Consider the following 15,208-nt stretch of genomic DNA (forward strand, 5'->3'; position numbering starts at 1 on the left):
CCCCCTGTGCAAAGCCTGGGCTTCCCTAAGGGGCCAGCCTTGTCTTTCTGGGGGCACAGAGGGGCCCCGGGGGCAGTGGCTGGGTCTGGGATCGCAGGGAGCAGGTGCCTGCAGACAGAGCCCCTTGGCATAGCTGGGGGCAGAGTTCTTAGGGGAGGCGGTGTCAGCAGGGAAGGCTAGGTGCCCCTTCTTCCAGTTCCATGAGCTCCCTGGCTTCTGTATGCCCCCAGAGCAGGATGGTATGCAGGGCATTTCAGGGAGGGTGGCAGAGACATCTTACAAAGATGCTGATTGCAAAGAGTAGAACAAACGTCCCCAAACCATTGTCCTGTGGTTTTGGGGACATCTAGTATGCCCAGAACATCATCCTGGGTGACATGGGTGGGAGCTCCAGAGAGGCCGCTGGAGAGGCTGACCTGGGCCAGCGAGATAACAACTCCCAGGAGCGGCCTCCCCCGAGTTCTGCTGACAGGGGCCCAGGGCCGCAGAGAAACCAAACAGTGGCAGGAAAAACTCCCTGGGGTGGTGTGCTTTCAGCTGAATTTTCAAGGGAATAAACACCTGGAGTGAGAGTTGGACCATCTTAAAGCCGAGCGCCGAAGAATTGATGCTTTGAACTGTGGTGTTGGAGAAGACTCTTGAGAGTCCCTTGGACTGCAAGGAGATCCAACCAGTCCATCCTAAAGGAGATCAGTCCTGGGTGTTCATTGGAAGGACTGATATTGAAGCTGAAACTCCAATACTTTGGCCACCTGATGCAATGAACTGACTCATTGGAAAAGACCCTGATGCTGGGAAAGATTGAAGGCAGGAGGAGAAGTGGACGACAGATGATGAGATGGTTGGATGGCATCACCGACTCAATGGACATGGGTTTGAGCAAGCCCCAGGAGATAGTAAAGGACAGGGAAGCCTGGCGTGCTGCAGTCCCTGGGGTCACAGAGTTGGACATGACTGAGCGACTGAAAAACAAAAAGTAAAGCCTCCATTTAAAAAGTTAAATGGTTCGTTATTTACCAAACCAGGGGCACATGGTGTCTCGCTGCAGCGCCCGCAGCCGCTCCGTGATGGTGACCGGACCGGCTCCACACACACCTTCCAGACAGGAGACCGAGGCCCAGAGTTGCTAAGTGACATTCTTGTGGTCACACCCCTCTGCCTGGCGGGGCAGAGTCATGAGTCCTGACCGGTGCTGGGCTAAATGGGGAGGTGAGGGCCCCGGCTATCGCCTCCCAGCTTCTGTCTCATCCCTGGGTGCCTCCCTGCTTTCTGCCCCTCTGGGCTCCAAGTGGGGATGCTCCTGCACTCAGGTCTCCCAGAGCACCCAGGAGTGTTGGTATCACCATGCATCTGCCAGGCACGGAGGGCAAGCCCTGAACCTTACTCCCAACAACGCCCAGGCAGATTGGCTCCTGTCTTTGCCTCTGTCCTTCTGCCTCAGCTCCTCCCAGGCACATGGGACCCTCCGCGTCTCCTGCCGCCTCTGGGTTCCCCCATCCCCCACATGCAGGGCTGCATAGGGCTGCTCCCCAGAAGCCCCCACCAGCTGCCCTCTGTGTCTTTGCTCAGAAATTCTCATGTTGATACTTACAGCTCCATCAGTCATGACAAATTCACACAATTATTGGGTAGAATATGGAATAAAACATGTGATTCAGTTCAGTTCAGTCACTCAGTCATGTTCAGCTCTTGGCGACCCCATGGACTGCAGCATGCCAGGCTTCCCTGTCCGTCAGCAACTCATAGAGCCTACTCAAACTCACGTCCATTGAGTCGGTGACGCCATCCAACCATCTCATCCTCTGTTGTCCCCTTCTCCTCCTGCCTTCAGTCTTTCCCAGCATCAGGGTCTTTTCCAATGAGTCAATTCTTTGCATCAGGTGGTCAAAGTGTTGGAGTTTCAGCTTCAGCATCAGTCCTTCCCAGGAATATTCAGGATTGATTTCCTTTAGGATGGACTGGTTGGATCTCCTTGCAGTCCAGGGAACTCTCAAGAGTCTTCTCCAACACCACAGTTCAAAGCATCAATTCTTTGGTGCTCAGCTTTCTTAATTAAGGGCTTTTATCAATTCTGGGAAACACGTCGTATTTATTTTACTTCATTTTCATTTTTGGATAATCACTCTGCCATGTTTCCTTTAGAAACCTTACCTTTTGGCCGCCCTGTCCTTTGACAACTATCAGAGGCCCCTGACAACAGCCCCTTTAATTAGTGCGTATTGAGGGTAAACCCAAGATAAAGATATTAGGCATTTAATGACACTGCCTGAGATTCCCCAGAAACCTTGCATTTGTCTTATGAAAATGTGGTGAAAGGAAAGGATGTGAGGGACCCCAGGACCCCACATTTTTGTGTTGTGTGTTGACATTTTCTGCGGGGAAAATGGTAGCCGTAGTTTAACTTACAAACGGTCTTGTGTGTTTTGGCCCCTCCGACCCGCAGTTTAACCTGGTGTGTGATGACTCTTGGAAGGTGGACCTCTTTCAGTCCTGTGTGAACCTGGGCTTCTTCCTGGGCTCTCTGGGTGTCGGCTACATCGCAGACAGGTACGTAAAGGTGCATCTGACCACACACAGTGTCAACACCGTAGGGAGAAGGGACTTCAGCGGCCAGTGGTGGGAGAAGCGTCCAGAGGGAACCTTCGCAGAAGTTGAGACCCGACATGGTAGTGAGTGCCTTGGATGATGTGGGGCAGGAGGATGGAGGAAGCTGGGGGTTTTGGGGGGATTTCAGAGGTGGAAACTGCAGGCAGGTTGTGTAGCTGGGATGCGGGGCTCAGAGGAAGGGGGGACAAAGCCAAGGGTTATGCTTCTGGCAAAAGGGTAGAGGGGGACAGGGCTATCTTTTGAGACAGAGGGTCAAGAATCTCCTCCTCTGCAGCTTGGTGGAGATGTGTTCAGAGCAGCCTGTGAGACAGAGAAGAGTTGCCAAGTAGACAGTTGGATACATGAGGTTTGGGCTGGAGAACAATATTTAGGATTGGCCACCAGTAATTGGTATTTAAAGCGATAAACCAGATTTGAGATAAGCTAGAAGAAGGAATGCAGAGAGAAGTTCAACATGTAGAAGTTGGTGAGCAAGGACAGTGTCAGTGGAAGGTTGAAGATGAGAGACGAGGATGTGGATTTTTGTGTGTGGACAGCTCTTCACCCCCCTGCCCCCCGCAGTATTTCCCTAAAGCATGTTAATCATCTTTGCATGTGGGAAGAAGGTAGAGTGAATGGTTCTGTCACTAATATTTTTAGTATTTATCTATTTATGTATCTATTTTCAGGAGTAGATAACTGTCATTTAGAAGCTATATTTGTTTTGTTTCTTAAATCTTGCGTATGAGTGAGGTCACAGGGTATACATTTTTCTCTGACTGCTTTCACTTAGCGCTTTACCCTCTATGTCTGTCTGTACTGTCATAAATACATTCTTTTTTATGGCTGAGTACTATTGCATTGTATACATACATATATATATAATATTATATATACATCTTTATTCATTCAACTATCGATGGACACTTAGGTTGCTTCCATATCAGTTCAGTTCAGTTGCTCAGTCGTGTCCAACTCTTTGTGACCCCATGGACTGCAGCACGCCAGGCCTCCCTGTCCATCACCAACTCCCAGAGCTTACTCAAACTCATGTCCATTGAGTTGCTGATGCCATCCAACCATCTCATCCTCTGTCGTCCCCTTCTCCTCCTGCCTTTAATCTTTCCCAGCATCAGGGTATTTTCAAATGAGTCAGTTCTTTGCATCAGGTGGCCAAAGTATTGGAGTTTCAGCTTCAGCATCAGTCCTTCCATATATTGCTTATATTGGAATATATTCCATATATTGCTTATATTGGAATTCCATATATTGCTTTCATATATTGGCAATTTAGCTAATACTGCAATAAACACAGGGGTGCAGATACCTTTTAGAATTAGTGTTTTTGCTTCCTTTGGAGAAATATTCAGATGTGAAATTGCTGGATTTATGGTGGTTCTGTTTTTAATTTTTTAAAGAAACTTCGTCCTGTTTCTTCTGTTTTCTGTAATGGCTGCATCAATTTATTTCCCATCCACAGTGTACTAAGCGCCCTTTTTTCCACATGCCTGCCAACACTTGTTGTTTATTGTCTTTCTGATAATGGCCATTCTGATAAGCGTGAGGTGATATCTCACTGTAGTTTTTTTTTTAATGTTTTTTTTTAAACAAATTGTTTTTAATTGGAGGATAATTGCTTTAGAATATTGTGCTGGCTTCTGCCATGAACCAGTGAATGAACCATTAGCATACACATGTCCCCCCCACCTTGAACCTCCCCTCCACCCCCCACCTCGAACCTCCCCTCCACCCCCCACCTCATCCCAGGTCTCTAGGTTGTCACAGAGAGCCGGGTTGAGTTCCCTGTGTTTTATAGCAACTTCCCGTGTAGCTTTGATTTGCATTTCCCTGATGACTAGCGATGTTGAACATCTCTTCATGTGTTTGTTGGCCCACTTTACTCATGAAAAAAGAAAGGAAAAACACTTTTCACTAGTTATTCTATTAGAATTGAATATTTCCCCAGAAAAACCTTATGATCATTGATCAGGTTAACTATGTGGGTTGGGGGTGACCTGATTTCTGGTGCATGCTGTTAAGTCTGTGAATAGTAATGCAATCTGTTAACTACAAAGATAACGAGAGGGGATGAGTCTGAGAACTGGGCGGGTCATGGAGGGAGGCCCCTGGTCCTTGAGTGAGACTGGTCAGGACTCCTCTTCAGAGTGACTTTGTTAAACCTGCAAGAGTGGCGGGTTGCTGTCACTGAGGGGGGACCAGGTCAGGCTTTGAGAAGGGGCCACGAAGCGTGATGGACTGCACGATGCCGCAGAGAAACGGTCTCGTCTCCCAGCAGAGGGCCTGCTGTCCCTTTGCCCCTGGGAACACTCAGGTCTCACCTCGCTGTCTCTCGCCTCCGAAGGTTTGGCCGCAAAGTGTGCCTCTTCACCTCCACCCTCATCAGCGCCGTCTTGGGCGTCCTCACGGCCGTGGCTCCAAACTACACGTCCCTGCTGCTCTTCCGCCTGCTGCAGGGGCTGGTCAGCAAGGGCAACTGGACGGCTGGCTACACCCTGAGTAAGCATCTGCTGGCCCGAGGTCTCCAGGCACTTTGAGAGGCCCGGGAGGTCAGGGAGTGGGGTGGAATGGGACGAAGCTGAGCGTGGAGGCGGGTTTTTTTGGGAGGAAGTCTAGACAAAGTGTGGCCTCGCTAGCTGTATTTGTGTCTGCGTGATTGGAGCTGGGTGTGGGGTCAGAATGGCCTCTCTCTGTCTCTCTTTGTCTGAGAGACACTTATATAACCACTTATGATGGCTCCTTGTTTCCATATCAGCTAATCTGTTTGGGAAAAGAAGATCACATGTGATGTGTTTACAATGATGGGGGTTATGTAGGAAGGGGAGACAGGTGGGACAGTATTACAACATTTCAAATATGAATGAACCAGCCTCTTCCAAAAGGCTTCCAAAAGCCTCTTCCAAAACAAACTCAGCTGGTTTGAAGGACACTCAAGAGTTAGGGGAGACGATATAAGAGGAAATGAAAGAAGCTCTTATACTTTGGCTGACTCATTGGAAAAGACCCTGATGCTGGGAAAGAGAAGACAGCAGAGATGGTTACACAGCGTCACCCACACAATGGACATGACGCTGGGCAAACTCTGGGTGACGGCAAGAGACAGGGAAGCCTTGTGTGCTGCTGTCCACGGGGTCGCAAAGAGTCGGATATGACCTGGCAACTCGATAAACAAAACATAAAAGAAGAGAGAGACACAGTGATGAAAAAAATGAAGTGTAAATCAAGATAATTCTATATACTATTTTTTCTTTCAAGTTTTCTATGAAAAGTAAGAATAGAAAATGAAAAATACTTCTGTAGAAGAAAGTAGCGTAATAGCTGTGTATCCCTCAGCCCATGGAGGGATGGATGGGTGCATCAGACAGCAGTGAGGATGGTCCAGGTTTTTGCCAGGTCTTGCCATCTTTGAAAACAATGTCTTATGGTTTGACATTCTAAGAAATAGTTCACTAGGGCCAAGAAAAACCATGTTCCTTCCCCAAGAAATTGGGAGCAAACTAGTTAAGTTTAGTGAGTTCAGCATATATTAGCTGCAACAGCCCAGCCATCTAGAGGCTGAACATACAGTATTTGGCACATGGAGACAAGGGTTAATTTAAGGTCAAATCTGCACCCATCTCTGACCAGCTGTGTGATCCTGGGCATGGTCCATAATCTCTCTCTGCCTCAGGATCCTCCATGTGGGGACCACAGTGCCCTGAGGTCACTGAAGGGCCCCGGGGTGGCCCAGAGCCATGCCCACCCCTTCTCCTCCCCGCAGTGTGTCTGTTGCCCTGTGGCAGGCACAGGGACAGGGCCAGAGATGCCGAAATAGACAAGGCCTTCCGTCCTACTCTCAAGACACCAGTCAATCCAGAAGGAAATCAACCCTGAGTATTCATTGGAAGGCCTGTTGCTGAAGCTGAAGCTCCATTACTTTGGCCACCTGATGCAAAGAGCTGATTCATTGGAAAAGACCCTGATGCTGAGAAAGATTGAAGGCAGGAGGAGAAGGGGACGACAGAGGATGAGATGGTTGGATGGCATCACTGATTCAATGGCCATTTGTGCAAACTCTAGGAGAGAGTGGAGGACAGAGGAGCCTGGTGGGCTACAGTCCATGCAAAGTCCATACAAGCCAGTGCAAAGAGTCGGAAACAGCTTAGCAACTGAACAACAACCTCTGTCAAGGAGCTCCCAGGCTAGAGAGACAGGAAGACAGACCTGGAACGCTATGTGTCTGTGACGGAGTGCGTGATACCCTGGCTTGCATCCTTCCCACGGCCCCCTGCCTCGCTTGGAGGTCCCATACTCCCTGGTCCCGCACCAGGGGCTCCCCTTCAGTCTGCGATCAACTCCTCCTCTCTTCCCAGCCCAGGATGTCTTCCTCCCCACCCCCACGCCCGCTCCTCCAGTGTCCCTCTCCCCAGACCCCCGTCTGCTTTCCTCTTGGAACAGCTCCGGCACCGCAGCCCTCTCACTGATCTGCTACTCCTGCCAGATCCCACCACCACCATCGCTCCGCTCCACGCTGGTCCACCCCGGGGCGCCCACAGGCAGCAGCGCGGTGCAGAGGGGCCTTTAGCAGATGTAACGTCGGGTCACCCCGTGCCGAGGTGCCTCTGTGCCTCCCGCACTTGAAGCCAGTGTTCTCCGCAAGCCTACGAGACGCCCCCAGGAGGGCGCACGGCCCCCATGACCCAACCTCACCCAGCGGTCACCTGGGCCGCTGTCCTTCTGCCTGGAACTCGCTTTCCCATTCCGGGTTCGGTTAACCACCGCCCCTCCTGATGGCTCACATTTCCTCCATGAGCTCTGCTCCACTGCGCTCTGAAAATCTGCGACCCCCTGGAGAGCCCCCCACCCTCCTGGCCATTTACGCTTTCTCCCCACACGGCCTGCATCATGTCAAGACCTGGGTGTGATGAACTCCGTGTGTGTGTCTGGTCCACCACCTCGCCGTGAGGTCAGGAGGGCGGGGCTGTGCCCACAGAGTTGGAGATGTGTCCGAACACCTACGACAGGGCCAGGTCCCTGGGGTGCCCTCAAAGCTGCTGGTGGTGTTAACGAGCGCTCCCTGGTGGGTCATGGGAAATACTCCAGGTCAGCCTGGAGCTGATGGCAAGAAGGTTCTGGGCAGGAGAGCCCTGTAGACGGAATACTGCAGTGTGCAAAGGGTGGAGGGGGGGGGAGCTGCAGATAGCAAATGGGGGATTTTAAAGTGGATGGGAGCCCACGGTTGACGTTTCCCCGGTTTCAGTCACAGAGTTCGTGGGTCTGGGCTACAGACGGACGGTGGCGATCCTCTTCCAGTTGGCCTTCACCGTGGGGCTTGTGCTGCTCTCGGGACTGGCCTACATCCTCCCGCACTGGCGCTGGCTGCAGCTGGCCGTCTCCCTGCCCGTCTTCCTGCTCCTCTTCTGCTACTGGTACTGTGTCCCCGTGGGGACCCATCTTCCCAACAGCCAGGGCGGCCCTACCTGCAGGCCCCGGGCTTCCAGCCACCCACGCCATCTGGGGTGCTCCATCACGGGGTAGCCCTTATTTCCGGGGGGAGCCACTCTCAGCCACTCTTTAAAGAAATTTACTTACAGAGTTTCTTTAAATTCACATCACCCAGAGAGAGGCCTGAGATGCTAAAAGTCAGACAAAAGTCCACCTAGCCACAAAGTAGGCATTTGCTCTTTGATGAGCCAGTGAAGGAGTAGATGAAGGAATGGAACCATCTCTGGGGAGTGTGCCCATCAGACAGGAACAAAGCCAGGTCAAGTGGGTTTTTCGTCTTATTAGCTGTCAGCCCTTGGCAGGGTCTGGAGGGGTAAGCAACCAGACAGATGAGTTGTCATTGTGGGAGAGGGAAGGGTGGGTAGCAGACAGGTTCACGGAGCGAAATGTCTCATCCACGCAGCTTCTGTTGCTATTTAGCTGAGGGCGCATCTTACCTGTGGGAGGCCCCGAGTCCGCCCCAACCTCTCAGAACCAGAGCCAGCTTCTCAGTACACTCAGGCTCAAGAAAAGCCTGCTCTCTCCCCATCAGCACGGAGCGAGGGGCCTTCCAGTGCCGGGACTCTCCCCCGCCTGCCCCACCGGCTGAGTCCCACTGGCTGGTGGGGTGAGACTTTTCCTGTGTGTTTTCAGGTGACCTTCTTGCAGAGATTCACAGTCTTTGAGTTTAAAACATCTTAGTCCCCTCTGACGGGGCTTCCCTGGTGGCTTAGATGGTAAAGACTCTGCCTGCATTGCAGGAGATGTGGGTTCAATTCCTGGGTCGGGAAGATCCCCTGGAGGAGGGCATGGTGGCCCACTCCACTATTCTTGCATGGAGAATCCCATGGGTGGAGGAGCCTGGCGGGCTACAGTCCGTGGGGTCGCACAGAGTCGGACACGACTGATGGACTGAGCAGGCGGTCCCATCTGAAATAGACACCATGGAGTCTACCTCGTGTTGAAGGCAAGCGAGTGTAGTTTAGTTTGTTTTGGACACACGTTGAGGCTTGTTCAACAGCCCTGTCTTATGCAGAGGCGTCTGTGGTATCGGATGGGGTAGGCATGTGGAGCCTCTATGGTGTGTGAGGAATTTTCCAGGGGCCAGAAGGGCGGCTGGATCCTGAGAGAGAATGGGACCTCCGTCCCATGGATGAAGGCTACACTGGAAGGGAGAGTCTCTTTTATTTTTTCATTTATTTTAATCGGAGTCTAATTACTTTACAACATCGTGGTGGTTTGGGGGCATACACCCCGAGGAAACCAGAATTGAGAGAGACACGTGTACCCCAGTGTTCGTTGCAGCACAGTTTACGGTAGCTAGGACATGGAAGCAACCTAGATGTCCATCGGCAGACGAACGGATGAGGAAGCTGTGGTTCATATACACAAGGCACTATTTCTCAGCTATAAAAAAGAACGCATTTGAGTCAGCTCCAGCGAGGTTCTCTTTCAATCTTAACCTCAGACGGGCTCTGGGGGAGACGCCGAGTAGGGGTGATCTGCGTCCGCAGGTTTGTGCCCGAGTCCCCCCGATGGCTGTTATCGCAAAAGAGAAACACTCAGGCGATAAAGATCATGGACCACATCGCCCAGAAGAACGGGAAGCTGCCTCCTGCCGACCTGAAGGTGACTCACGCGCAAGGGCTTTGTCCCCTCACTGAACGCTGGGTCGGGTTTATGACTGAGCGCTTGCCTGTGGGACTTGCCTGGGGAAGCGGGAGGGCGCTGGAGCTCTTCGGGCTGATGAGTGTGATGACTGACCTCGGGGTGGGGGTCCGGGGTGGGGGAAGGGCTCTGATGGCGATTCCTGCCCATGGTGGCAGCCTGGATGCAGCTGATGGCCTGACTCTCTCCTAGATGCTGTCTCTCGAGGAGGACGTCACTGAGAAGCTGAGCCCCTCGTTCGTAGACCTGTTCCGCACGCCCAACCTGAGGAAGTACACCTTCATTCTGATGTACCTGTGGTAAGCGGTCTTTCCGAGGCCCCATGTGCTTCCCTGCATGCCTGGGTACACGTCAGAGACGGTGGGCCGACTTGGGGGGGAAAAAGAGAAGTGTAAAAAGGCATTTCCAGAAGGCTTTCCGCTCAAAGAACTCTTTAAAAGGCACCCGTATTTCTCCCTTGAGGACTGCCCAGTAGAGGAAAGGCCTTGTTTAAGTAAGAAGAAATCCCCAGGTAGAAAAGTCAGCGATGACCTGGAGGGAGTTGACAGGGTTGTCAGAAGCCCCATGCATCAGGAGCCAATGCTGACTTAGCCCCGGCAGGTAGATGAGATTTCAGGGATTCCCCAGGACGTCAAGTACTTCCCTGGTGGTTCAGACACTAAAATGTCTGCCTACAATGCGAGAGACCCGAGTTCGATCCCTGGGTCGGGAAGATCCCCTGGAGACGGAAATGGCAACCCACTCCAGTATTCTTGACTGGAGAATCCCAGGGATGGAGGAGCCTGGTAGACTACAGTCCACGGGGTCACAAAGAGTCAGACACGACTGAGCAACTTCATTTTCCGGGCCGTCAAGGAGGAAGAACCCTTCCTCGACAGAGCCTGCGGAAAGCACATGCGTGCTTTTTTCACACTGATTAGGAAACGCCTGTCCACGCCCAGCACCCCTTGCACACCCCGGGGCAGCATCACCCTCCCCAGTGACTACCTCGAGATGGGGGTCCCGTCCCTCTTCCCTCAGGGGGTGCTGGGTCAGCTCCCGACCTCAGCGCTTGCTCCTCCGCACCCTGGCGGCCCTTCAGTTACTCCCGGAAACCCCTGGGCCGAGAAGCTGGGCCCCGGGCTGCCCTTGCACTGGGGTGACTCTGCCTCCCTGCCCTTCTTTGCCCTCCCGTGAAATAAGGGTTCCGACTATGAGGGCGGCGCCTGGCACGTAGCAGCCGCTCCGTAAATACTTGCGGAAGCTTGAATGAGTAAGCAGTGTTCCCCAGAGTCCGTCCCAAGTTCTCTAGATGCCGGGTTCTTGCCTGGTCCCCAGGCCCCGTGTCTGCGGGCTGGCCCCGGAGCCCTGCACCAGCCGCGAGAGGGGCCCAGGAACCCCTGCAAGCTTGCCAGGTGCCTGGCGCGTTTTGGTTCTCAGCATCCGACGCTGTGGTGCCTCTTGTGTTGGAGGCCTGGGACCCCGCAAACAGGAAGGCTTGCTCCCCTCCTGTATCAGCCTGGGTCCCGTCTCCACCCCAAGCACTCCTGTCGAGGCGATGATTCTGTCTCCTCAGCTAACACACACCCCTCCATGCAAGCTTTCTGCAAATTCCGCTCTGCCTTGAAAATCTATCCCGAACCTGCCGTTTTCTCATCAGCTGTGCTCTTGGCTGTGAGTGTTGCAACCTCCCGTCTAGGCCATCGTGGTAGCCTCCTTGCTGGTGGTCTGCTCCCACTCCTGTGCCCCCCTCCCCAGATGCTGCTCACAAAGCAGGCGAAGGTCACGGATCGCATCACCTCCTTGTTCACATCCTCACAGTCTTCCTGATCCACTGAGAAGAAAATGAGATTCCTTCCACGGCCTGCAGGGCTTCATGTCATCTGGCCCTGGATGCCTTCTCTTACTGTACATGCCCCCCGCCCCCGTCGGCTCCATTCATTACAGCGACTCGGGGAGGGGGGTGCCCATCACTTCCTGGCTGTATGACCTTCAGGAAGCTTCATGATCTCTGTGACTCAGTTTCCTCATCAGCCAATGGAGGCAATGATAGGATCTACTCACGGGCATGCCGGAAGAATTCATGTGATAATGCGTGTGAAAGGCTTAGAACTTAGGAAGTGTCTGACAATGACAGATTGCTATTTTTATAGGAGTGTGAGAAGGAAATGGCAACCCACTCCGGTATTCCTTCCTGGGACATCCCATGGACAGGGGAGCCTGGCGGGCTACAGTCCATGGGGTCACAAAGAGCCAGACACTTGGTGAAAAAACCATCACCTCTACCCGTAGTAGTGCGTACATGCAGTTTGTGGGTTCTGCCGAAAGATGGCAGCATTGCACGTTGCTGATATTTCCTACTCTTTGGGACCCCTTGGGATCCCATGGATAGCAGCACACCAGGCTTCCCTGTTCTTCACCATCTCGCAGAGTTTGTTGTGATTTGGGGTTTTTGTTTATTTGTTTGTGCAGGAAAATCAGAATTCTACATTCCTTTCTCTTGGGTCAGTTGCTTTATGGGTATAAGATGACTGTTCCCGTCTAACTATTTAACCCGGCATAGAGAAGCCCCTCTTGCCCCGCCAGGCGCATCTAAACTCACCACGTTGCAGTTAGTGCCTTCTTATTCTCTTCACACTTTGGTTCAAACAGGAATAATTTAGGACTAGAAACGAAAACATCCCAGACTCCCCCGAGTGCAGCTTTATAAAACCAGGGAGTGAGTGAGTGAAATGAGTGGAAGTCGCTCAGTCGTGTCTGACTCTTTGCTAGGGGAGTCAGGGGATTTTCCCAGGGGATTTTCCCAACACAGGGATCGAACTGGGGACTCCTGCATTGCAGGCAGATTCCTAACCATCTGAGCCTGGAGAGTTGGACTTTATAAAACCAGGGGGGTGTAGTAACGAGAAACGTCCCCTGTGATCTCAGTTTTGGAACTGACGGGCAATCTGCATTTCTATAAGAAAGTAATTTCTTATCCACCAAAATCTCCTCCCACAGTCAGTACTTCATATCTGCAGGTTCTGCATCTGGGGATTCAATCAACTGTAGATAAAAAATACTCAAAAAAATTCCAGACAGTCCTGAGAAGCAAAACTTGAATCTGCTGCATGCTGGCAACTACTTAAACAACATTTATATTATGTTAGGTGTTATAAGCAATCTAGTGATGGTGTCAGTCTTACGGGAGTGTGCACATCCTACACTGATTCATGCGATTGACACAAGGGACTGGAGCATCCTCGGATTCTGGTGTTCTGGGGGGTCCTGGGACCAGTCCCCCACGGCAGTGAGGAACGATTGTATCAACAGTCATTCAATGTTCCAAAGTTGTACAGTTTGCCCAGAAGTGACCCACGGGACTCTCAATCTTCCCCTGAGTCAGTGACTGAGCTGGTCCCCAACCGTCCGTGTGCCACGTTCTTGGTGAGTTTAGATGAGCCTGGTGGGGTGAGCATGGTTGTTCTTTCCTCAAATATGGGTGGAGGGGTCGTGTGCCACGGGGTATGGGGTGAAAGAGAGGGAGGGAATGCTGCTGGTTGCAGATGGTGCGTTGTGTGCAGGGGCCCCACTCTGGAGCAGGGAAGGCTTGGCCGAATTCTCCACCCCGTGGTGCTCTGGACCCTTGCCCTGGGAAAGACAACTGTGAGAGCAAAAACGTCTGCTCTTCACTGAGTGTCTAACTACACTGAGCCCTTCTGGTCTACGACCTCAATGAACTCTCAAGACAACCCAGATTCACAGCTGAGGGAACTGAGGCACAGAGAGGCTGGTTAACTTACTTAAGACCACACAGCTCAGACAGCAGTCTGAATCCTGAAACTGCTCACTCCCCACTGCCCTCCCCTGCCCTCCTTCCCCTTGGAGGCTTGCGGCATCCAATGAGATAGGGCCTGTGCGGTGTTCAGAGAATGGCTGCCCGCAGGGGCACAGTAAGCCGTAAACGATGGTCGCTGCATCGTTTGCTGTCTCTCGGAAACACGGGTCTGTCCTGTAAGTCACAGGCTCACAAAAATCATGGAAGGAGCTTCTCAACCAGGAGGGCCCCACCTGGATTTTGACCCCCTCTCTTCTCATATTAGGACTTCCCTGGTGGCTCAGATGGTAAATTGTCTGCCTGCAATGCAGGAGACCCAGGTTCGATCCCCTGGGTCAGGAAGATCCCCCTGGAAAGGAAATGGCAACCCACTCCAGTACTCTTGCCTGGAAAATCCCATGGACGGAGGAGCCTGGTGGGCTACACACAGTCCATGGGGTCGCAGAGTCGGACGCGACGGAGGGACCTCACTTACTTTTCATATTGCTCTAGAACATTCTACATCCAGTGATGGATACTTCCCTCCAGCTCGCTGGGGCCTTTATCCTCCCGGCCAGTCTCCAGGATTTCCCCTCTTCCGAGGAGCTCACCTTTGACCTGTCTCTCCTGCCCGCCCAGGTTCACCAGCTCCGTGGTCTACCAGGGCCTAATCATGCACGTGGGCGCCACCGGCGGGAACCTCCACCTGGACTTCCTCTATTCCGCCCTGGTCGAGTTCCCTGCGTCCTTCATCATCCTCGTCACCATCGACCGCTTCGGCCGCCGCTACCCGCTGGCCATGTCCAACCTGGCGGCGGGGCTGGCCTGCTTCATCATGGTCTTTATCCCACACGGTGAGTGGTCCACGCCCATCATCTTCCAGGTCAATGAACTGTGGGAAGAGTCTTAACGCTGGAATAGCAACAAAGCCAAGGTGCTTATCTGAGTCTAGAATGACTTTTTAAAAAAATTTTAAGTAGAGGTACAGCATACCAATGATGAGCCCTTTCTGAGTGTTCAAGCCGGTGAATTTTTTACATGTATGTATACCTGGGGAGAAGGAAATGGCAACCCACTTCAGTAATCTTGCCTGGAGAATTCCATGAAAGAGGAGCCTGGCAGGCTACAGTCCATGGGGTTGCAAAGAGTCAGGCATGACTGAGCAACTATCATTCATTCATTCATACCTGGGCACCACGACTTACGCCAAGATAAAGAGCATTTCCAGCACCTCGGAAGGTCCCTCACCCCCCTTGACCACCAACGCTCCCCACCCCTGCCCGGGTCCCTGCATCTGTGGTCTCTGCCATCATAGATTAATGTCGACTGTTCTTCAACTTCATATAATTGAACCAGACCGCACCTACGCGTTGTACTGTCTTACTTCATTCACTTATCGTGGCGTCTGCAAGGTTTGCCCACATTGTCCCACGAGAGTGTCACTTGCACTGTTTCACTGCTGGACAGCCTCGCATTGTAGGAACCCCTCACCCTGTATCCAGGCCTCTGTTGACTTCAGGCCTCCTAAAGTCACCCTGGACCACCATACAAAGAATTAAAGCCCCATCCCTCTTCCTCCTTCTCTTTTCCCTCTAGAACATAAGCTCCAAGAAGCGGAAACGTTCTCTGCTTTGCTCACGGCTGAGCTTCTGGGGCAGAGACGCCACTCTGTCAAGTACATAGAGCAGCTTCCCAGGT

At 52.3% G+C, this 15,208-nt stretch overlaps 1 protein-coding gene across 2 annotated transcripts in view; it reads left to right on the forward strand.

Annotated features, from left to right (window-relative positions):
• SLC22A1 (solute carrier family 22 member 1) overlaps nt 1–15,208 on the forward strand; it is a 36,881-nt gene that overhangs the window by 4,030 nt on the left and 17,643 nt on the right. For both annotated transcript variants that reach the window (XM_043457383.1, XM_043457382.1), the window contains exons 2-7: nt 2,444–2,547; nt 4,949–5,103; nt 7,844–8,012; nt 9,582–9,696; nt 9,928–10,034; nt 14,150–14,364. In XM_043457383.1, the coding sequence (XP_043313318.1) occupies nt 2,444–2,547; nt 4,949–5,103; nt 7,844–8,012; nt 9,582–9,696; nt 9,928–10,034; nt 14,150–14,364 (865 nt within the window). The remainder of the gene's footprint in view (nt 1–2,443; nt 2,548–4,948; nt 5,104–7,843; nt 8,013–9,581; nt 9,697–9,927; nt 10,035–14,149; nt 14,365–15,208) is intronic.

This window comes from Cervus canadensis, chromosome 33 (assembly GCF_019320065.1).
Source record: "Cervus canadensis isolate Bull #8, Minnesota chromosome 33, ASM1932006v1, whole genome shotgun sequence".
Lineage (NCBI taxonomy): Eukaryota > Metazoa > Chordata > Mammalia > Artiodactyla > Cervidae > Cervus > Cervus canadensis.